The sequence below is a fragment of the Pithys albifrons genome, chromosome 1, assembly GCF_047495875.1.
Source record: "Pithys albifrons albifrons isolate INPA30051 chromosome 1, PitAlb_v1, whole genome shotgun sequence".
In the NCBI taxonomy this organism is placed as follows: Eukaryota; Metazoa; Chordata; class Aves; order Passeriformes; family Thamnophilidae; genus Pithys; species Pithys albifrons.
In genome coordinates this window covers 80,254,678-80,277,805 of record NC_092458.1, presented here as the reverse complement: position 1 = coordinate 80,277,805, position 23,128 = coordinate 80,254,678, and the positions used below count along the sequence as shown (strand labels likewise).

Below are 23,128 nucleotides of genomic sequence, written 5' to 3'. Positions count from 1 at the left end.
CCTTAGGAGGGCACCGTAGCTGCCCGCCCACGGCCGTAGCCGCGTAGCGGTGGCTTCTGGCAGCTCCCGCCAGCCCTGGAGTCGTGCCTTCTCGGCATTCCCCAGGGAGAAGGGGTAACAGCACCAGTCCTCATCCCAGCGGTGCACGGAGCAGGGCGTATTTACCCAGTCTGTGCTCTCTCCGCTGGATGATCGGACTCCAGACAAGCCGTAGTTTAGCCCCTTCTTTTTCCTTGCTCCTCAATTCCCTTAGCCAAAGCCAGCTGGTGCCCAGGGGGCAGCCGGGTTCCTTTGATGGGACAAAAGGGACCCTGCATTTCCAGAGTTCGGCTTCCAGGCAGAATTAAGGCAACCAGTAGCAGAAGAAGGGGGCACAGGTTTAAGCTCTGCCAGGGGAGGTTTAGGTTGGATATTTGAAAGAAATTCTTTACACAGAGAGTAATTAGGCATTGGAATGGCCTGCCGAGAGGGGGTGGATTTTCCATCCCTGGAGGTTTTTGAGACTGCATTTGGCACTTAGTGTCATGATCTAGTGATCACAGTTGTGCTGGATCAAGGGTTGGACTTAAGGATCTCGGAGGTTCCTTCCAACCCAGTTGATTCTAACATTCTATGAACCCTTCCCAGTCAGATCTGCAGGTGTGCAGTGACAATTGCTTGACCAAGTGAGGCACGTTTAGAGTCTATTTACCCTTGTGTCAAGAGTTTATTTAAAGCCTCTTGCTGCAACTTACAGGTAGGTCTCTTTTTGTTCTCTATAGTAGACAGAATAATTTGTTTCCTTTTTCTAAAAGCCTTGTACATATTTAAAGACATCGTGCCTCTGCTCAGTCTCCTGTGAACTTCACCTGGTGTGACTTTGAAGTTTACAGTACTCCGGGACACAAAGCATCATTTGATTCAGTGGGCCAGGCACATCCCTGCTCAGGGCAGAAGCTGCAACTGCCCCCAGCACAGCCAGCAGCCATACACAGCAGCCTACGGACTGATGTAACCCTAATCCATGTTGTAACTTTTCTTCCTCTGGACTGTCTCTAATGGAATAGCATTTTTCAGGCTGGTATCTAGAGCAGGGCACCTCACTACGGTTACAACCTTAATACAAGAGCCAAAGCATTACTCGCATCTTAAAAACTGCCAGAAGCCTGGGTGTGAACATGGGAGGAAGTTTTTGCAGCCAGTAACATCACCTGTGCTGGTGATTATTTCTACTTGTATCATGCACTAAAGGGTGAATTCTGCCCCCCAAGTATCCCCACTGCAAGAGTAACACACTAGGGACTGTGACACTACTCTGACTTTTAGTACTTCTGTCTTGCTCCCAAGCAGCTTTAAATATATGCACTATACAAAAGCAAAGTGAATAAAACATCAAATGCTTATGTCCTAAAACAACATTATTACCAATCCCACAGATGTACACCAGCCACCCAGACCCATTATTGAAAGGAAGAGACTCACAATCAAATCTATGCTTAATTTTATTTATAACATTTAAGAAATGTTAACATCTCAGGATATCTGGTTTACCATCTAAGTCCAGTCATAATAAGCAACAAAACAGAAAATGTTAACCATGTTTCAAATGAGCATTCGTACATTCATTCTCCCCTGTAAATGTAAAGAAAAGTGTTCAGCTTTATTAAAGTGATGTGTTTGACTAATGGAAAAAAAAAAGTCATTAAAAATGTCTTAACTACCAGGCATCCTGGTTTGTTAATTTTTGTTGGCACTTGTGTTCACCACAATCAAGCACTCCAGTTGGTTTTTTAAATTTTTCCCTTCTACCCAAAACTGTCATTTTGTGAGTTTTATTACTTTTTGTGTTGTAGTAGTTTTTTCTTAAACATCTGGATATGTAAGTTTGTTCAAGTAAGTTTAAGAAGACAAGAAATCCAGGCTTTACTGTGTGAGAAGCTCCTTCCCCTGATAACCCACCTATCAGATAACCGACGGAAGAGACTTGCTTCAAATTTTTTGAATCTTATTAAGCAAAAATTTGTTTTAATTCCTTTTAAACTGAAAAAAGTATAGAAACACACGCTTCATTTGATGGTGTGCATAAACATTACACTCCATATATAGCAAAAATATCTTTTATTTATAATTTACATTTCAACAAATGAAAATTTTACATTTTTACATATACCATTAAATTTTCACGCATCTACAGAACTTTCACACAATGACACCTGAAACTGTGCAGGCAATTTAAGAAATTTCAAATACAAAAATGTATTTATTAACCAAACAGTAGTTGAGGCCCTGCCTCAGTTGGACATTTTTATTTCATATAAAAAGTATTTGCCTTCCAGAATTAACACAGCAGCTCTTCTGTAAAAAAAAAAAAATCATACCTCAGTTTATCTAAACAGATTCCTCGGGTTCTGTTTTTATATCTGTAGATACAGGTGTGCTCTCTTCTGCACAGGCAGGAGGGGTGTCATCAGGTTCTTCTTTGATTTTCGGTAAGTCACAGGACTCTTCTGTTTCTTGTTTAACAATGTTCAACATTATATTTAGTGGATTTTCTGAAGGAGTCTTACTGGGAGACGGTGTGCAGTCGAATGACGATGTCTGCAAAGTTTAAGTCAATTAGTACATTAAAATAACCATTTTTAGCTTTTTATCCCTTTTGCCCTTTTTCAAAATGCAAACCCACTGATGGACAGACACTCAAAATCCAAACTTCTGCTTTACTGAGTTCCTAGGAAAACAACTTTTACTTTTTTTAGTAGCATTGCTTTTTTCCAATTCCTTTGAAAAGTTACCACTAAAAAGCAATGAAATGCATAACACATTACCATAAACTGTTCCCTTTTATTTGCCCTTAGGGCAACTGTAACTCCCAAAGCATTAAAAACATCACACACACCAATACCCAGCTACTCCATTTTTACAAATTCCTAGGATTACACGTTACTCAACAATAAATCCATCAAACCACTGCTTTGCTTTATGGCACACAAACTGTCGTGGTGCATCACAACCAGAAATAAATCTGGGCTAATTCTCTATTATAAACTTGCCACACCGAAGGCCTTCAAGTCTTAGGCAAGAGAAATGGGCACTCTGAACACATCTGCTTTCTGCAAAGTCAAAGATCAAGCAAACAAACTGAAAGCAAAATGCTTCAGAAAATACAAAGAAGGATTCACTTACATTTTGGTAATCTTCATAACAAGATGGATGGTAAATCTGAAAGAAAATTGTTATACATTTAAATACATAATAAATAAATTATAGCAATATCACTTGTAATGAACAGAGTTGTGTCAATTACACATTAACACACAATTCACCTAGAAAAAATTATGGTCTGAACAGGCCAAGTATGGTGTCAAATGTATCTGGGGAGAGATTTTGTGATATTTCCCTAGGAGAAGTTATCGAACACAAGCCTGCTAAGTGCTGTGAATAAGAGAAGCCTGGTGAATACTGGGAATTATCTGTGTACAGCTGCATATAGAAATAAGTGAACCAATACCTATATCCATACACAGAATAATTTTTCTTTTGGCTCTGCACCATAAGGGAAGGGTAGTGAGCCCATACCAGGACTTCAGGTGCTTCAAAGGCTGAAGTATTTATGTACTTGGAAGTCAGGAAAACTACAATAAGAAACCTTCAGAAGAGAAAGAATACATGGCCTTCCTCCATTTTTTTTGTTCTCCTCCCTGTAATTCTTTGTGGCTTTTTACTATAAATTAGCATCATATGTAAGATCAGATTACCTTTTCATCTACTCTGATGGCATTCTTCAGGTGCCACTCCTCCTCTTCCTCATCCCAGTACTGTTCAAACTGTTCTTGGCAAATTTCACAGCTCTGAAAAGTTATTGGAGTAACAGAGACAAATGAGGTTATTGCAATTCACTGAACACAGGAAGTTCAAGAACCTAGTAAGAGTCAAGTAACATTATTTTTAATTAAGATAAATACACTAAGACAAGAACATAATCTGTCCTCCACACTTTAAAAATCACTTTAGAAAACCTTAATTAAATATTAAGTATGGTTTGCAGACAGAGCCACAATCACCATCTGGCCCTGAATCCTCCTGTCACTTGAGAAAGGTTAGCTCTGCCCTTTCAGCTAGGAAGTCCACAAAGCACTTTGTAACGATCTAATGCTGTATTACTGTCATGTAAGACAATGCCCTACAGAGATTTAATTAATTTTATTTATGGTATTATCTTCTCTCTTCGTCTTAACCTGCAATTGTTAAAAAAAGGCAGAACTTTTAGATGAAGTACTAACCTTTTTAGGTACTTCTGTAAAAAGTAATCAACTTGAACAACAACAAAGCACAAAAGATACTTTTTAAAATTAAAGCAAAGGCCTTCATGGCTTGATAGCTACTTTCTTAGAGATGTAGCATGTAAAACTAAATAGTAATTCTGACAATTTGTACTTGATTACTACACCAACTCATCTACCAAAATACAGCTCTACTGGTTACTTTAATATTGTGGAATTGCTTTCTCCTAGTGCCCATTCCACCAAAAAAGAAACTTCTCTGTAAAAGTAGCAAAAATTCAGTAAACTCTGTAGTTACTTCAATGACAAAGGATCAAAGGAAAAATCAGTTGCTCTACTCTTACTATGGAAACGTGAAGCAAAGTAACACACTTTGCTCGTTTCAATTTTGGTAAGACTACAGAATGCCAATGGGTTTGGATTTATTTTTTTTTAACTACAGGTGATTCATAATACCATCTGTCCCTGGGAAGCAACCATTACATACACAAAATAAACGACCTATGGAGTGACTGCACAAAAGCTCAAGAACAAGATTTCAGCCTACATGCAGAAAGAAGAAAGCAGTACATGCCTTTGAAGGATGATTCTCAGTATCCAGGCTGATAAAGGCAAGCTAAAACTTACCTCAACCGCTCCAGCTGGTCCTGCAGGGACACTCTGAAACTCCTTCTCTTTTGCAGCTTCTTGTGTCTTCAACACAACCTCTTCGTGAGCTTTTTCAAAGAACTGGCTTTTAGCACGCTCCTCTAGATCTGCTATTTCTTCAAATTCAATCCAGTCCTAAGGAAAAAGTTATCATTCACACTCAGACATCTCAAAGTATCATAGTTAAAAAACCTTACTGTGTTAAAACTGACACGCTCCCAACACACAGCATAAGCACAGTTCACACTTTCTGAAAATGCTACACCTCAAAAAAGCTTTTTTCCAAAAACCCACTGTCCTTCAAATTCCATTCCATTTTGAGTGGAATGAAAACAATGCAATAAACAATTTTAAACTGTTTATTGTTCATCATACAATTGCCTTTTGTATTCTGACAGGCATTTGCAGATTACTTGGAAGTATCTAAGGCACTGTTGTTTACCACAGGCCAGCTCCAGCGATGACATAAATTTCAGCTGCAATCCTACAGCACATACAAAATAAAACATCACAGCCTGTAATTTATCAACACAAATACTGCATTACTTACTGTTAAACTGTAGTACCATCTCCTATGTGTAATTTTTCTGCTAACATCCTTTTCTGTTCGGTTCTGGCGATAATGCCAATCCAAATGATCTGCATAAACATCTGTCTGTGAAGTAGTGAATCTCATTCCACATGAGTAACACTGAATTCCAGTGTACAGTCGATTTATAACACTGTCATAACGCCTAGAAAAAGAAGAGATAAAAAAGGGTCGTAACATTTCTTTAAAAAGAGACAACAAGTTTCCCCACTAAGCTGCTTCATTTGTCTACATCATTAAAGGAAAAGCATTAATCTGCTGCAAGGTTAAAACACAGAATATGACTAAATTCTTATTTTCATATCACCACCAATTTAAACATTCAAAAAACAAACAACGGGCTCTTATTAACAATTCATGAGAAACACTTCCCTGTTGTGTTTCATGTCTACTGGCTTTTCTCACCTGACAGTGCCTAAGTAGTAATGCCTGTGCTTGGTTCAGCTTTACAAGCTACTACAAAAGTGGCAAAATTGGAATCACAGAATGGTTTGGGTTGGAAAGGACCTTAAAGATTGTCTAACTCCAAGGTCCCCCTGCCATGGGAATGGACACCTTCCACCAGAGCAGATTGCTCAGGGCCCCATTCAATGTGGCCTTAAACACTTCCAGGGATGGGGCAGCCACTACTTCTCTGGGCAACCAATGCCAGGCCCTCACCACTCTCTCAGTAAAGAATTTCTTCCTACTATCGACTGTAAATCTGCTCTCCTTCAGCTTACAGCCACTCTCCCTTATCCTATCAACTACATGCCCTTTTAAAAAGTCCCTCTTCAGCTTTTCTTGTAGCCCGTTTTAAGCATTGGAAGGTTCCAGTAAGTTCTCCCTCTTCTTCAGGCTGAACAACCCCAACTCTCTTAGCCTGTCTCCACAGCAGAGGTGCTCCAGCCCTCTGACCATCCTGATGGTTCTCCTCTGGACTTGCTCCAACAGGTCCACATCCTTATCTGGATGCAGCACTCCAGGGGGGACCTCACCAGAGCAGAGCAGAAGATGAGAATGCCCTCTCACAACCTCCCTGTCACACACCTTTTGATGCAGCCCAAAAGACAGGATTCAACACACATCATAACCTGCAGCTTTGTGTAAAGTAAGCTTTCCCATGTCAATTTTCCCTCTTTTTCCTTTCTCATATTCTCCAAGGCTGACATAAAACAATACAGGTCCTCTTAACCACAAAGTAGAAGATAATCTTTTCAGAGCTTTCAGCTGCCTTGGATTAACTATCTAGACACTGCCACGTTGTTACTTGTTACTGTGAACTCATTCTGCTATACGCACTGTCTGAGTTCTTCAACTATGAAGTTAGTGAGGTCTGGAACATTCTGATCTTCATTCTGATCATCATCTTCTTCTTCAGCTGTTGGCTGGACTGACGTTTCGTTCCCTTCTAGAAAGCATAAATATATTATTTTATCAAAGCTCCTGTACATCATCAGAAAAAAATTATGTGCTCCTGAAAGTTATTTTTAATATATTCAAACACTAATAAATATGAACTGCCTATGTTAAAGCATGGGTGTGCAACAGCCAAGTCAGTCATCTAACATTATTAAAAGAATGCACAGAAGAAACTAAGTCAGAATTTCAATTTAGGAAACAGTATGTCACCTCAGCCTTTGGCATTAACATTCAGTCTTCAGAGAGACAGAAATGTTTCAGAAGCTGAAAAGAACCTGATTATAATCAAGAATAAGTTATTAAGACACAGCACCGAAGACAAAAGAGACTGCTCTGAATAGCTGAAGTGTATACAAACCAAACGAGATAATTAAGAAGTTACTCTGCCACATGCAATAAATTCCTTTCAAAAATAAAGTTAAGCTTAAAAAGAACCACAGGAGTTCACAAAAGTTCTTATACTTCATTTGAGCCATGGATGAACAAAATAGTTAGAACACAATGAATGTACATACGTGCTGAAGTGGAATCAGTTTTTGACAATTTGAGGATCCCTGTTTTCAGCAGTTTAGCAAACAATTCGTTGACATCAACCTGCCCAAGGTGGTTATCAGGGTATGAATGTGGAAGGGCTCCTGCGGAAAAACACCAGCATTCAAGGAGGCAAAAGGTTACCATCGAAACTGAATTCACTTTTATCAGTGTATTTCACAACAAAATTTTCCTGTTGCCTCCCCTCTCTTCCATCTTTCGTTTAAAATTATTTAACAGCTCTCTTTGCTTTATGTCTAGCATTTGGCTCTTTCCCTTGTAAGAGCTTCCTTCATTATCTGTTCTGAAGTGCTGTCTAAACTGTTTGCCCATACACACATCTACTGGATAGTGGTTATTGAAATGCAGCATCATTCTTAATTTAAGCTTAAATGTTTCACAAAATCAATCCACTTCATCACCCAGTTAAAGCTTTTCATTACTGGTCACTCATACACTGGCAGTGTTTGCACACCCTGGCAAACACAAGCCAGACCTACAGACTTGGTGCCTTCCACAAAAACAGACCAAAAATACGTATTTTCTTTTCTACACAACTATATACTAAACCCACATGGTTAATGAAAGCTAACAAAAGCCTTCATGTTTAAGAGAAGCCCCTGAAGAGATGAAGGTGCTACACAAACCACACTAAGAGCCACCAAGAGGCCTTCCTGAGCCCACACAGACCTAGTACATCTGGCCATCACAAAAAAGGTAATTTATGGGGCCACCACTAAATAGAACAACTCAAAATAAATAAAAGGAATTATACTGTTACACACCTGCAGGGTTCTGGACAAAACTTCCAGGATTTGGCAAATACTGCTGACCTTGGCCATAAGGTCCTGGTTGAGCAGACATGAGAGAAACCTGGGAAAGCAAACATTTATATTAAATGTTTAATGTTTACCTGGGAAAGTAAACTTTGTATAATAATGCAACTATAAACTTACTTTTTACATTTTATTATCAACTTCTAGGCATTTCTCAATAATTTTACATACATTAAACTCCTTCCTTCAGGAGTGAATCATGTCACCTTGCCATGGAAAGGTCCACAAACCTCGTATTTCCCACATTTTCATTTTCCACTAGGAAAATTTCAGAACACATCCTCGTTTTGTCTAACACTGAAAAACAAACCCCACCTTTTCTTCTACTTACTAAGCCTTCAATTACATTCTCACCAAAATTCAAAGAAATTCAAGGAACCAATAAATGTCTAATAACAAATACCATGATTAATTCTAATCTAAGAACTGAACCAGCACCCACTACAGACACACAACTTGAAAGCAAGATTCTTCAGCAAATGAGCTACAGTTAAGCTTTAGATAGAAAAATAGGTTTTATAAAACGCTTGTAATAAAAATGTTTGGGTTTTTTTTTTCCTAATCAGCTGCTTTCTGGATTTACAAACTGTTTAAAATTTTCTGTCATCAGAGGTCTGCAGGACATTTGTACTATCAGCTAACTTTTCACCTTCAATTTTTATTCCCCAAATGAAAAATGCTTTTTAAACCCCCTGATCTACTGAAAGAAACTACAACATGTCACCAAAGTACCATTTTTCCTTTTGAAGAGAGCATTTGCACCAGCAAAGACAACTGAACTGATAAAGCAATTTTAAAAGACAACAATGAAGTTGAACAAAAAAGTTCAACAATGGCTGCTTCTTTCTTAATTTCCCCAAGTTATGGGTACTTATTTAAAATTGGCTTGTCACCTGTACTAACAGCTGCAAAAAGACAACAGAATTACTCTTGTCCATTCTAATTTCACAACTTTTAGAAAAATTCATGAACTATATTCACTTACATTACCTTCCATGCTTTACATAGAATTCACTTCTGTTGAAGTCTAATGAAAACACCAAAGGCTTCCAAATTCCCTGTTTGTTTTCATGTCAAAAATGATGATTTCACTGTGATATTCTGAACTACGAGCAATTGCAAACACCCACTATTTTGTTAAGCTCTTAGAAAAATATTCTTAAAACACAGCAATGCATGTCCTTCTTAAATTATCTAATGACATTTTTACCTTAAAACAGGTTCCCAGCCTGCCAGCTCTTCAGAAAAATATGCAGATTTTAGAAGAACTAAAACTGCTAATTTTCTACGCAAAAATACTTCTGCAAGCAAACTGTTTAATACAGTCAAATTCTTACCTGATTGCTTCCCATTGGCATATTGTTGAAATTTCCGTATTGAGGACCCTGAAGACCTTTTTCATCAAAGTAATGTCCCCCTGCTCTCAGTGGGAAGCTCTGTGCTCCTGGGCCAGCTGGCCCATTGAAATTTGGTCCAGGCGAACCATCAAATATATCCGGTCTCTGGAACTGCATTCCATGAGCTGGTCCATTGTAGCCCTGGCCAGGATGTTCAACAAATGGACCCCCTTGTCCATAAGGTGCCATTTCTAGTCTTGAGGCAGGATGGTTGGCTACATTTTCAAAACGTGCACCCTGAAGGCCAAGGGGCAAGTCAAATCTAGAGGCTGGCTGGTGAGGTCCATCAAATCTTTGAGGTATGGCTGTTTCAAATCTTGCTTGTGCCTGTTGCCCAGGTCCCAGTCTTGGACCAGGCTGTCCATGAATTCCATCAAATCTTTGCAGGAGAGACAGCTGTCCAGGCTGACCATCAAATCCAGCTGCATGACAGCCATCAAATCTTGGACCGGCCCGACCCAGAGGACCATCAAATCTAAGTCCACCAGCTCCCTGGTGTAGTGGTCCGTCAATCAACCGAGGACCCAGACCCGGCTGACCATGTGGTCCTTCCAATCTGAGCCCACCTGATGGTCCGTGTGGCCCTTCAAACCTGAGCCCACCACCTGACGGTCCATGTGGCCCCATAGGCTGACCACGTGGCCCCTCAAATCTGAGGCCACCTCCAGGTTGTCCATGGGGCCCCAATGGCTGTAAATGTGGCCCCTCAAACCTGAGGCCACCCCCTGGTTGACCATGAGGCCCCAAGGGCTGACCATGGGGTCCCTCAAATCTGAGACCACCCCCTGGTTGACCCCGAGGCCCCATAGGTTGACCATGAGATCCCTCAAACCTGAGACCACCTGAAGGCTGACCACAGGGACCCTCAAACCTGAGACCAACTCCAGATCCTTCAAATCTAGGACCGCCTACAGGCTGCCCTGCAGGCCCCTCAAACCGCAAAGGTCCAAGAGGTCCCTCAAATCTTAGTGGACCTCCTCCACTAACTTGTCCTGGGGGTCCTTCAAACCTGAGGGCCCCTGCCAGCTGTCCTGGTGGCCCATCAAACCTTAGGGCTGCAGCTCCCCCTGTTCCTGCCAGTGGCCCATCAAACTGAGATGCACCTGCACCCACCAAAGGCCCCTCAAATCTCATAGCAGCCTGTCCAGGTGGCCCATCAATTCTGGAACTTGAACCAGCAGCAGGACCATCAACAAAAGGACTTCCTTGTCCATCCACCCCAACCCGTGCAGCAGCTGGTCTAGGTGAGCCATCAAAGAGAGGTCGGTCTTCCATTAGTGCACTTATCCTCTGCTTTGCTTCAATACCTCCAAATCTTGATCCTGGACTTTCTGGAAATGGTGCCTTCTCTGGATCTTCGTATCTAGCTCTTTTGAAGCGTTCACTGAATGGTGATCTTGGTTCCTCTCGAACACCTGAAAAACACCAGAACAATGCAGATAACCACTCACTAAAATATTGCCAGTTACTTAACAGATATAAAATAAAGCAAAATCACATACCACCTTGCCCAAGAAGCTGTCTTTCTTCACGATTATCAAACCTGCAGACTGCATCTCCATCTATTTTCTGGAACTCTGCTGTGCTTTTCCCTTGTTGCCTGAGAGCATCTCTAAATTCATCTGATTCCCCCCAGCTGTCATAAGCATCGGAACCTCTTGCTCCTTTAGTAGCACGCTGTTCTTCAAGTCTTCGTCGACTCTCAAGCGGTGACAGGTTATCAGCAAAAGGTCTTGTAGTGCCACTTACAGGAGAGTGTCTCCTTGATCGCTCTGCAAATGGTTCTTTTCTGTCAAACTGTACTCCACGCTTGGCTTTTGCTTGCTCACATTCTATTCCGGAAAGCAATGCATCAGGTATATGATAATCCAAAATATCATCAGGATCCAACAGATCAAGCCTTGACAATGAATGCTGAACTTGTGTCCTTTTTAGTTTAGCTTTATGTTCGTAGTATGTTAATTCTGCATCTGACAGAAGAGGTTTCTTTTTCAAACCACATTTTTCCTCTGTAGGGCTATCCCAGACATTACATCTGTGTTTGCCTTCCTGATACTGGAAGAGCTGTCGGATTTGATGAGCTACCATGAGGAACTCATCTTGTGTTATTTCACCAGATGTTAAGCGGTCATTGGCCTGTAATATAAAGCTAAAGTTTAGACTACCAAAAAGAGAAGATCATACCTGTGACACTCCTATGAACACAGATTTATTAATATTACCTTCTTAAGTAATTCTCTCTTGCTTGCAGATGTCAATTCTTTGGGAATCTGTAAATTGGCATCCACACTTAAACGGTGCTGCTGCTTTGGTGCTCGGGGTGATAAAATTCCTTTACCAGCAGGCCAGTTTTCCCGGTGTCTTTGGTGAGGGGATTTACTAAGTGCCTGGTGTTCATCATTCTGCTGTGAGCTGAAAGCAAGAATACAATTAAAATACAGATTACATCTTTGTTCAGGACATAATTTTTACATTCCTACTAAAACTAATCATGGCAAAACATCACTATCACCTTAGAATCTAAGTATGCATTACTTCCATATTTCACTAGAAAAAAAACAAGTTTATCCACAATCTCAACATTGCCTCCCAAAGCCAACTATATTGAGGCCAACAGGCGAATTTCCACTGACTTCACACAGAAGTTGCTTAAAAGATAGTAACTTACTTTTTATTTTCTTCCCAACCAGATTTCCACCTCTTGCCTGATTTGGATCCTTGCCAGTTTTCTGCATTCTCCTTTGGATCTGGAGAAGCTTTTGCAGAATGCTGAGTGGCTGTTTCTTGGGGTCTTTCCTCTTGGGCTTTTTTCACTCTCCTTGGATCTCGTACCTCTTGTTTAACATTTCTCTTACTAGAATTTCTTTCATCTCTTGCTGCTTGTGTGCCTTCTTCAATGTGAGACTGCTTAGGGCCTATCTGACGTATTTTTCCAATTTTAGGAGTTGATGAAGTAGGAGATAAACTCCTAAGTCTTCTTTTAGGTGATCTCCTCTCTCTTCTTTTTGGAGAATGTGTAGATGGTGACCGTGCCTTAGGAGAGCGTGAACGGGACCGTTTCCTACTACTTGACCTTCCCTGTTTTCCACTCTGTTTTTCTGACTCCTCTGTAGTCATGTCTTGTTTCTGAACTGCACCATTAATCACTTTATTTCTGCTTCCCACTGGTCTATGTTCACATGTCTTATGCTCCTCTTTTTCCTTTTTCTCTGTACTTCTCCTCTTTTCTTTGATCTCCTCTTCTTTACCCTCTGATTTATCTTGAAGATGTCTTTTCAATCTTGGATCCCGCTTACTCATGTCAGACACTTTAGTGCTTTCACCTTCCTGGCTTTTACTATCCTTACTATCAGGTACCTTATTTTTCAAAGGAGATGGTGATTTAGACTTTGCTTTGGACAGGTCAAGTTCTTTCTTCTGTGTTTTTTCACTTGCTTTTGATTTTTCTGACTTTGCTGAGTTTTGTTTGTCAGATTGCGCTGGTTTGTTTGCCTTGGTATCAGACTGGCTGGTCACATTCGGTGAAAATTCTTTCCTATGAGACTGATCTTTGCTATGTGAAGAATGCTGACCCATCCTATTAAGTCGAGGATCTCTGTTTACTATTTTGATATCATGAAGTGGAGGACTTGGGGATGGTCTGTTTTTTTCAGATTGCACAGCAGTCTGGTGAGGTGGTTTAACTGTCATATGATGCGTGGGAGACATGTGTTGCTTGGAAGTTGCTGGAACTGAAGCTACAGTAGATGATCCCTGCTGAACACTGAGAGATACAGCCTGAAATCGGAAAAAATCCAGCATTATTCTGCATGCCACAACTTCTACCCAGAGGTGCTCGTATTCTGTCTCAAAACCAAAACTGCAAAAGCAATGCCTTGAAAGTTACGAGATCCAGCCACCATTTAACTGAAAATGACCCAGTGATTGCTAATTAATGGGTCATTATTATTATATAATTATACGTTAAATCACAGAATTGAGTTGAGTTGGAAGGGACCCATCAGGTTCCAAGTCCTGGCCCTGCACAGGACACCTCAAGAATCCCACCATGTGCCTGACAGTGCTGTCCAAACCAAAGACAGGCCTGGTGCTGTGCTCACTGTCCTGGGCAGCCTGTTTCAGTGCTCAAGCAGCCTTGGGTCAAAAACCTTTTCCTGGTCTCTAACCTAAACCTCCCCTAAATCAGCTTCATGTCATTTCCTGGAGTGCTGTCACTGTTTACAAAGTGAAGAGATTGTATTACAGAGGAAGTGTTAAAGCATCAAAATAATGCAGTATCATTACAAAAGATCAAATTAAAATATAATGCAAGATCAGTACTACAAAATCAATACTGCAAAATATGCATCTTAGGCACATGTTCTAATTACAGCATTAGCTTTTCTATATAAACCACATGCTCCAGGCAACTCAGCAGCCAAGTGTCTTATTTTCATGACTTCAACACTTCAAAGAGGCTTTATTTTGGTATTGTCAGCTGTCAACACAGCAAGACTTTCAACTAAGAATGTAAAACAATACAGCTTAACCACCATCTTTCAATGGCGGCATCAATCCCACCTGACCCAGTAAGGAAACTGTCTTTCTTTACAACCATAAGGCTCCCCTGTTTTTTAAGAGCAAACATATTTGAAAAAGCCTCACTTGCTCTGAGGCACAAGAACAGGTGGAAGATGAGGATCACAGGCATCATTTTGAAGAGAAGTTAAAAACAGAAGAACTTCACCATTTTTTGTTAACCTTCAAGTGTAATTCCTAAGGGTTTCAGGCAACAAAAACTGTCCAGGAACTCCAGATCACCTTGCATTGCTCCAGTAGCCCTAGAATAACTACATCTGCCTAATATATGGAAAAAACAACGCGCTGTACTTACCAGTACAGCCAAGCACTGCCCACAAGAGAGAGAGACCCAACTATGAAAGTTTTATCAACTATCCTACTCACCAACTGTGCTTTAGTCTGTTCCAGCTCCAGCTCTAGCTTTTTTTGCTGAAGTTCTAACAACTGCTTTTGCTTTGCAAGCAATTGCTGCCTTATCAGTTGCTCCTGTGTCAAATTCTTCTGTATTTCAGGAACAGCTGGGGGAGTTGAGGCACCAGAAGTGACAGCAGAGGTAGGTGCAGTAGATTCCTCTGGCTAGAAACAGAATTTAAAAAGTTACATTGGAATCAACTAATGCATCTCCCAGTTATGATCTGGGACTTAGTTTGTGTAGTGGTTATAAAACACATTGTTTTGCCCCACTACAATTTGCCTGCTCTGACAGATGTAGGTCCCTTAATTTAAATTCATCCATGTTCCAAAACCTAAATACAATTTTGAAATACAACAAAGAAACTTCAAATACTCTGAATTAGTAAATTTCTTACCTGTCTACAAAGGTCACATATTTCATTCTTAATATACTAAATTGTCAAACAGCAATATACAAACAATGAAAACTACACATATTCCCATCTGTTCTTATAGGAGGCAGAAAAACTTACCGATTTATTTAAAAACTTAGGATTCACATGGATGCTAGAAGTATTCACATTTGGGGGCAGAGGTTTAATTGGCCAGGCAGGATCTAATGAGTTGACTCTGACATCAAGTGCATATAGTTTCTTCAAAGGAAAAATATCATCCCATGTGGAGCGTAATTTAAATAAACTTTTCCTAGTATTTTCATCCACCTAAAACAATAAAACAATTCTATGGCTTGTTAAGTTAATAGAGAACAATTTCTTAAACTTTTCTGTTGAACTTAAGATTTCATTCATTTCCTATCTCTATCAACAGTTTACCATTCTAACATTTTGAACCTGCTATACAGAATTAGTGCAGACCACACATCTCTATCAATGTGATCAGTAACAGGCGCTCAAATGTGCAATTGTTGTTTCAAGGCCATTTGACGGTTTTATAGTGTATTACCATTCTCTGAGAACTTTCTTTCAACTTTTCCATTAGCAAAATTCTCATTTTACTGGCCCCATTTCTGTGGAAAAAAATACAGTAACAAAAATATTGAAAGGCAAAGAGCCTTTGAGACAATACATTATTCAAGTGTTTGTGCTGAATGGAGTATAACACTGACAAACAAATGAAGAAAAAACAAACTGAATAGAAAAGGTGTTTTACTCAGCTGTTGAGTCACTGAAGGATTTTTTTCCCAACAAATGGAATAGGGGTATTAGCTAAAATGAAGTTAAATATTATTTCAGTTCACCTGCAAAAATCAGACCCATCTATGAGTCACAGATCAAGAGTACTGGTAGGCCCAGAGGCCCGTTTTACCTCTTCACAAACAACTAAGTTTGGGTTATCTCAGGACAGCTAAGTTAGAAATTTACAGGAGAGCAAAATTTAGCTCGTAAGTTGAGTAGTTCAATAAACAATAACTGAAAAACAGTACAGGACAGAATATATGCAGCTGTTCTAATGTCAAAATCCAATTCAGTCAGTAAGTATTGCCCATGTAGATGATTTTTGCTGCAGCTGTGTTTTTAAGATGTTACAGCAAGATACAGAATAGTCTGGAAAGTCTGAAGGTTCTTTTGGGGAAGAGCAGGAACTTCAACAAAAATAATTCGCGCTTTGCAGTTGGGGGGATGCCTCTATGCAACTGTCAATGAGGGTATGAAGTTCACTGCAAAAAGGTGCAGAAATGACTGAGTACAAAGTTTCTGACTTCATCAAGAGTCTAAAGATACCTTAGTGACCATTTACTGGTAAAACACAATTCGTTAACAACATCTGTGCTGGAATTCTACTGGCACCTTTTCACATGGACAACTGAGCTATTAGAAATTACTGTCATTTTACACATTCAATTAGTACATGTTAATTAAATAATATTAGTTAGCTTAAGAAGAGAGTTAACATATAAAACTATGAAGATTAGTTATTATCCAGACCTTCATTCAGCTGCAACATTAAATGCAATTCAGTAGAAGAGCATTCACAATGCAACACTGAAAAACAAGTAATCTACCTATCTACTCTACACAAAGGAGTTCAAGCCTTCTACAGTGATGCCAACAATCTATTCCTGACTTCGTCCTGCATTTCACATCTGCAAACTACATATAAATCATACTGGGATCTCAGATCCTTGCTGATATGCAATGATAAATAGGCAAAAGCTCCATTCATCTTTCTCATGTGAGATGCCACTTTGCTATAATATCCAGGAAACCACAGAAGTTAACCCTTCCTTTCTTATCCAATTTAAACCCATTCAAGTCCCACCTTTCAAAACCTGGACTTGATTTGTGTTTCTTACTGAGGAATACACACAATTACTTCCCCAGATGTAAAGACTGAGAGCCAAAATGAAAATATATGGCAGCAGCTTTCAGTGTCTAATGAAATTAAAACACATATTTATAATATAATGTAGTCATGCATGAAGACCCTTCCCACCCCCACCATTTCCTTCAAACCCCCAAGAGAACCAGGTGTCAGTACCACTCACTCTGCACAATGTGAGTTGTGTAAATCAGGCAAATCTAACTACAGGACAGAGAAGTTTTGAGAAATCCACAAGAAACTGGTTCTCAGTCTATTTTTGGCATAAAGACTATTTACTAACTTAAAAATAAGCCAACAATTCCTAATTAATTGGTCATTAAAAAATGTCCATCCAGGTAAGCAATCAATAACCAAAATACTGGTAGTAAAATCTTGCCTGGACAGCAAAACTACAGGTTTTTATACACCAAATTAAGTGATACTTTGCATGTGTCAGCTGACTTACAACTCACATGCTCCGTAGCAAAAAGAATAATCTTTCACAGCATAGACACAGTACCGAGATTTATAAAAACCAATTAATTTTGTTTACTACCCAAGAAAACCCAAACCTGAAAGCATGTATTTGTTTTACCAGGAACAAATTTTGCTTAGAATACTTCTCTGAAAGTGTATATACCTTTTCAAATACACAAATAAATGTTGCAACTAGGTTTTTAGTAAATGCAGTGAGATACTCTCTTCCCACATTCTTGACAATGGAATCCATGAGGTACATAACGGGGAGCTTCTCTGATGCAGGAGCCTGGAGTAATAAGAAGAAACTGAGAAGTTTAGTACAACAAAAACACATTTTAACCTTTTCAAATAAAGGGATTGCCAATCCCAGAAATACAGACCTCTCTTTTTGGTTGCCACTATAAAGACCAAGGGATTTGGTGGGATTGTTTTGTTTATATGAAAACTTAATCTGAAAAAGGGACACTCAGTTCAAAGTATAGTGCAATGGGTCTATCACCAAAAAAAAAAAAAAAAAAAAAGAACACCTTAGGCTATTGTGTTTGCCTAACAAAGCTTTGGGAAAAGGAAAAAAATAAAGGAAAAAAGCAGTCCCCAAGACAGCATTGCTGCTAGTGTACTGAGTGTAACATTTCACCTGAGAAAGTAACTTAGCAGGAAACCATTGTTAGCACTTCAAGGAACTTCTAAAAATTGTTCATGATTAAAACTGCCTGAATGTGTTTTTCTGGTTTTCATGGAACACAAATCAGACTTCTGGCAAATAGCCCAAATTAGTGAACTTCTGTAGCTGCAGATTCTGTGTTGTGTATCACAGTCTTGTCTTTAACTACACGGTAGAATCAGTTGCAACTATTTCACTGTAATCCAAACGGACAGAGCGCAGAGTCCCGTTCTCTCTCGGCACTGGCAGCTGGTGACAGTTCACATTTCCAGAGTGCAAAAATGCAGTCAGAACAGAGTTCAAAATCCAGTCAAAATTCAGTCATGTAGTTGACCAGGTAAATGCACAGACTAGCTCAGCTCAGGAACTGCATCACCATTTCCACAGCAGGGAGTCTTCAAACTCTGGACACATCTTGGCTACAACAGTTCGCTCATTTTTTGTTGTTTGGGTTTGGCTGGGATTTTTTTAGGTCCTTTTATGAAGCTCACAGCACGTTTGTGCTTTTAGAAGTGGGGTGACCCTGGGCTGCTGCAGCCACTTCTGACGTACAGAAAGCACTACTGGACCAATAAAGCGATTTTAATGCCCACCAGTGGCTTTCACAAAGCAGAAAGCACAGTAAAGTTCCAGAAAAGATCAGCAAGTACACAGACTTGTTGAAGGGGACAACATGGAAGACAACACCACAGTCCACGTATGTTGACCATGAGCCCCTTAAAAAGGCAACCACGTGCAATCCTCCAAGTCCCATTCACCATCCAGTAAGGATACAACCAGAACAGCTTCACCCACTGCTCATTTTAAACAGGACAGGCTACTCAGGTAATTAACAACACCTCACACTGCAGCCCCATTATCCACAAGTGTGTAGAATAGCACTGTTTTTAATTTAATTCCTTCCCCTCTGCGGTGAATCACAGAAGGGCACCCACTCAACAGTATTTTTACATGGGCAAATCATAGGGTTTCCTCACTCTTAAAGGTGTAATAATTTACCATGACCTGAAACTTTTATTACTGAAGAGGGCAAAGCTCCTTGTTAGTTGGGGGAGGGAGGGGATGCACTGCCTTTGAGCAGACTGAAAAAAAAAGTACAAACAGGCAGGTACGTATAAGGACAGAAAAATCAGGTAAGTTACCAAAAGCCAAGTGCAGCACGTTAAAAGCTGATCTTATTCTATGACATAATACTCATCTGTCAATAACCCAATAAGCAAATATTAGAAAAAAGGCATCACTCCAGTCTTGGAAATCAAAGACTGTGGGTCTGCAGCTGTTTAAAATGTCTGTGGAATACTCGGTTTCTTCTTCACAGCAGCCTGCACAACAGCACATTAAAAACACCACTCCAGTTCTGAATGCTTTCCTTTATAAAAAAATGACAGCACACCATTTCTGACTTTTAGTCAGCTGTGTTAGGGATACAAAGAGCTGCCTGAGAAGAGGTACCTGTGCCTGAGAGCTGCTCACAGGGTTATTTTATACTGTTCAACTTTACCAACATATAGAAGTAGCTCATGGTACTTACTTAAGCTTTGAGTTTGAGATACTGAGGAGCCATTAGTAGCAAAAGCTCGGTAAAAAACTGTAACTGTCCTTCTCATCACACATCAGACTGCTAAAAGCAATTAGAGATGGAAGCACTGCAATCTAGTAAGGAAGCCTGTCCAACTATGGCACGGAATTAGAAGCTTAACATGGACCCTGCTTCAAATATACACTATTCAGGCGTAAACACTGGAAGAACCATGATTTTAATATGACTGGAGTATTTTAAGTCTTCTCTTCTGGAAATGTTTATTGTCCCAAGGTATCTAGTGCATATTTCAACAGCCACAAAAGGGAATCCCAGACTGGAATGCATTTTGTTTTCAGGAGGTCTACGCAATACCCCATGCAAGAACGACCCCGCTCGACACTAACGAAAAGGGAGGGAGGGAGGGAGGCACCGCATAATCACCAGAACGCAGAACACTAACTGAGCTCATCAGCATAATATTAAAGAATTCATTACAAAACTCCCACTGTTCCTTCAAATAACGTAAGAAAGCTATTGTTGGAAATGTGTGGCTTTTTTTTTATTAGTTTCCTAAAAGATTTCAAGTTTAAAATAGTATCTGGCAATTGAACCCCAAGTCACAAACTTGTGCAAAAATTTGTTTTGTAAAAAACCTTCATATACAAAATGGATCTTGGAAACAAATTCTGCACTATACAATGGTAAATAAAAAGACAAATACATATTTCACACTTTTTATTTACAAATTTTATAATACCAGTCACACATTTCAGAACCATTTATTTAATTGTAAAGCAGACCACTCAAGTTTTACACTAAACAAACTGTCTCCAGGCAACACTTTTTGAAAGTGGCTTAGTAAAGGAGATCATTTTCCCAGAAACAACTAAAAACTTGCCTTGAATATTCTACAGTTACAAACAGTAACTAGGCAAAACTAACCACTGATACAGGTTTTAAGACATCTTTAAAAAAAAATCCCCACACTTCAGGGCAGGTTTTAAATCACCCAGAAATGAAGAAAAAAAAACCACCTGACAGTATTGTTATTCATCATAAATCATTTTATACCCATCCACTGCCCTTCAGGAGATATAATGGTGAGAGCTATTAGATTATGAGGTCACCTCCCCAAGGAATGGCAAAACTCAGCCACTGGCAGCATTTAAAACTGGACTGGAAGAGGTCTATGGAATACTAAAAAGACATCCTGCATTGATAGAAAGATAGATTAAATAACTTAAGAGATCCTTCCCTCCCCCAACATTAGACAGTATAATTCTCACCATTATAAACCACGATTTAAAGCAAAAGGAAAAAAGCCTTTTAACAGCTGAGACCAGAGGGAGCAAGGGAAATAACGGGGGAGGGGTTGCTGGCACCATGAGGGGATTGAAAGAAGAACCCTTTTCTTACAAAATCCTCGTTAAAAAGGTGCTGTAAAACCCCATCCATATGTAGTGGCTGACTGATGTCAGCAACTGCCTGGGTTGGGCTCAGAGGGAACCTCCTCTTTCCCTTCTTTTTATATCATGTGCCTTTCAGACGCCATGTTAGGATCCTACAGGCTGCTGCAGTTTCTACGGTCAGGGAAAATTTCTTCTTCCCCATCCTCAACTAATAAACTTCTCTACCCAAAATAAATTAAAAATGCACACAACACTAGCGTTACTCGGGGCAGCGATCACCTGAAAGCCAAACAGATTATCCCAAAGCCCCCAGAATTTTCTCTAACCTGGCAGAGCAAAACAAGCCGCACCGCCACCACCCCGCACGCTTCTCTATCCGGAGAGGATGGACACCTTTCACCCACAAACTTTTCTGTACGATAAGGGTGCCCCTCACCCCCCAGTTATCCTCTCAGAGGGACCGCACTGGGAAAATGGCCTTAACTGATACTTAAAGGTTACTATATTTAGCCCTTCGGAAAAGGATAATTTGCGTTCTATAAACTTAACCTTATTTCCCTTTGAACTACCCCCCCTCAAGAAAAACCCAACCCCCTCCATGAGATCTCCCCACTCGGGCCCTCTTCTAACGATTACAATATTCACCTACTGCCCAAACTGCCTAAATCCAAGGGTTCAGACACCCGACTGGGACACCGAATTTCGGCTCCATATAGGGGGAAAGCCCAGCTCCGAGGACGAGGAGGTGCAGCTGCCCAGTCACCGCCGGGCCGCCATGTTGTGCCTGCTATTTACGCGGGGCTCGCACCTCCAGCCACGCTGCCTCTCCCACAGCTTTTCCCGGGGCAAGTCCCGAGCCCTTCCCTAATCCCAACAGGGTGGTGTGCGGGTGGCTCCCCTCCTCCCTCGAGGTCCCTGCTCCCTGTGTGGTGGGGTAGTCGAAGCAGCAGCCCCCTTAAGCTTCGCGATGGAAAAAGGAGCCCCCACCCGCTCCGCGCCGCCTCGCCCCGTGCTTCCTCCTCATCCTAGCTGGGACAGGCTTCCCTCTTCCGCCTGCTTCTCCCACGGCGACCCCCTCCCTGCCTCCTGGACCCATCCGAGCCCCTTGCAATTCCTCTCCCTACTCGCCCCCTCGCTACCAACACCCTCCCCGGCACTACCTCCTGAGGCCCCCTCGCCGCCCCACCCCGCCATGCCCACCCCGCCCAGGCCTCTCCCTCTCTCCATTTCCCGGTCCTCGGGCCATCTCTCCCCCCCTGCTCCGCTGCGTCCCCCTGGCCTCCTCTCCCCCGGCCTCCCGCCGCGCCTCTCCTGCGGGTCCCCAAGCCGCCCTATCCCAGTGCCCCGGCCGGTCCCCCCAGCAGTATAGGTAGGAGTAGTAGTCGGTGGAATATAAAAACCTTGGCGATTTGCGCCTCGATCAGGGAGACGATGTCCTTGGCGAAGGGCACGTTCTCCTCGGCCAGGATGGTCAGCATATTGATGTGCGGCTTGCTGTTGAACGTCAGGTCCTCCAGAGACGACTGGTAGTCGCGGCACGCGTCCTCCCGGGCCTCGCTGCTGCCAGCGCTGCTCTCCGGGGCCGACATGCTGCTCCGACCAGGACCCGACCCACCGACCGACAGCCCCCTCCCCGCGATCCCCGCCGCCGAGCGATGCCGATGCCGCCCCCCCGCCGCTGCCGCCGCTGGGCTCCTCTACCGCATCCTCCGCGCCGCGGCTCCCGCTGGCTGCGCTGCCGATGCCGCCGCTGCTGCTCCGGCCGCCGCCTCAGTCTCGGCGCTCACAAAATGGCGGCGGCGGGCACGGCTCGCGAGCCGCTTCCCGCAGCCGTTGCGTCATGTGAAATTGCGCTCGGGAGAAGGGCCGGCGCCTTGGAGGGCCCCTTTTGTTCGCCGGTCGCGCCCTGATTGGCTGGCGTCCCGCCTGCGCGGCTCGCCATTGGCTCACCCCTCACCACGGCGGCCTCCGATTGGCTGGCACCGCCCTTCCTCCCCGCTGACGGGCTCCTGCGCTCAAAGTCCCGCTCTCGCTCCCGCGTCCCGACTCGCCATTGGCCGCGCGCTCCGGCCCCGCCGCTTCCTCCCGCCTGCGCGCGCCCTTCCCTGCCCCGCTCC

At 41.8% G+C, this 23,128-nt stretch overlaps 1 protein-coding gene across 2 annotated transcripts; it reads right to left on the bottom strand.

Moving 5' to 3' along the window:
* Positions 1–1,463: 1,463 nt before the first annotated feature.
* PCF11 (PCF11 cleavage and polyadenylation factor subunit) lies at positions 1,464–22,878 on the bottom strand. Of its 2 annotated transcripts, XM_071556295.1 has the most exons (17): positions 22,412–22,878; positions 17,577–17,702; positions 15,148–15,336; positions 14,606–14,797; positions 12,330–13,438; positions 11,884–12,073; positions 11,164–11,797; positions 10,471–11,076; positions 9,602–10,389; positions 8,214–8,301; positions 7,413–7,532; positions 6,778–6,886; positions 5,458–5,641; positions 4,887–5,042; positions 3,735–3,827; positions 3,163–3,198; positions 1,464–2,577 (listed from the first exon to the last, which is right to left on the bottom strand). In XM_071556295.1, exons 1-17 carry the CDS (start codon positions 22,598–22,600, stop codon positions 2,368–2,370), a joined length of 5,019 nt encoding a protein of 1,672 aa, XP_071412396.1. In that variant the 5' UTR covers positions 22,601–22,878; the 3' UTR covers positions 1,464–2,367. The 2 variants fall into 2 exon arrangements, with proteins under 2 accessions (XP_071412396.1, XP_071412389.1); XM_071556288.1 differs by having other exon boundaries at positions 9,602–11,076.
* Positions 22,879–23,128: the final 250 nt, after the last annotated feature.

Bases quoted from the DNA above. Each gene is read 5' to 3' on its own strand.
- PCF11 (XM_071556288.1), bottom strand. From the start codon at position 22,600: ATGTCGGCCCCGGAGAGCAGCGCTGGCAGCAGCGAGGCCCGGGAGGAC. The intron at 7,533-8,213 runs GTGTGTAACAGT...GTTTTTCCGCAG, and splicing joins TTTTGTCCAGAACCCTGCAG to GAGCCCTTCCACATTCATAC. The intron at 3,199-3,734 runs GTAATCTGATCT...ATTTTCTTTCAG, and splicing joins CCATCAGAGTAGATGAAAAG to ATTTACCATCCATCTTGTTA.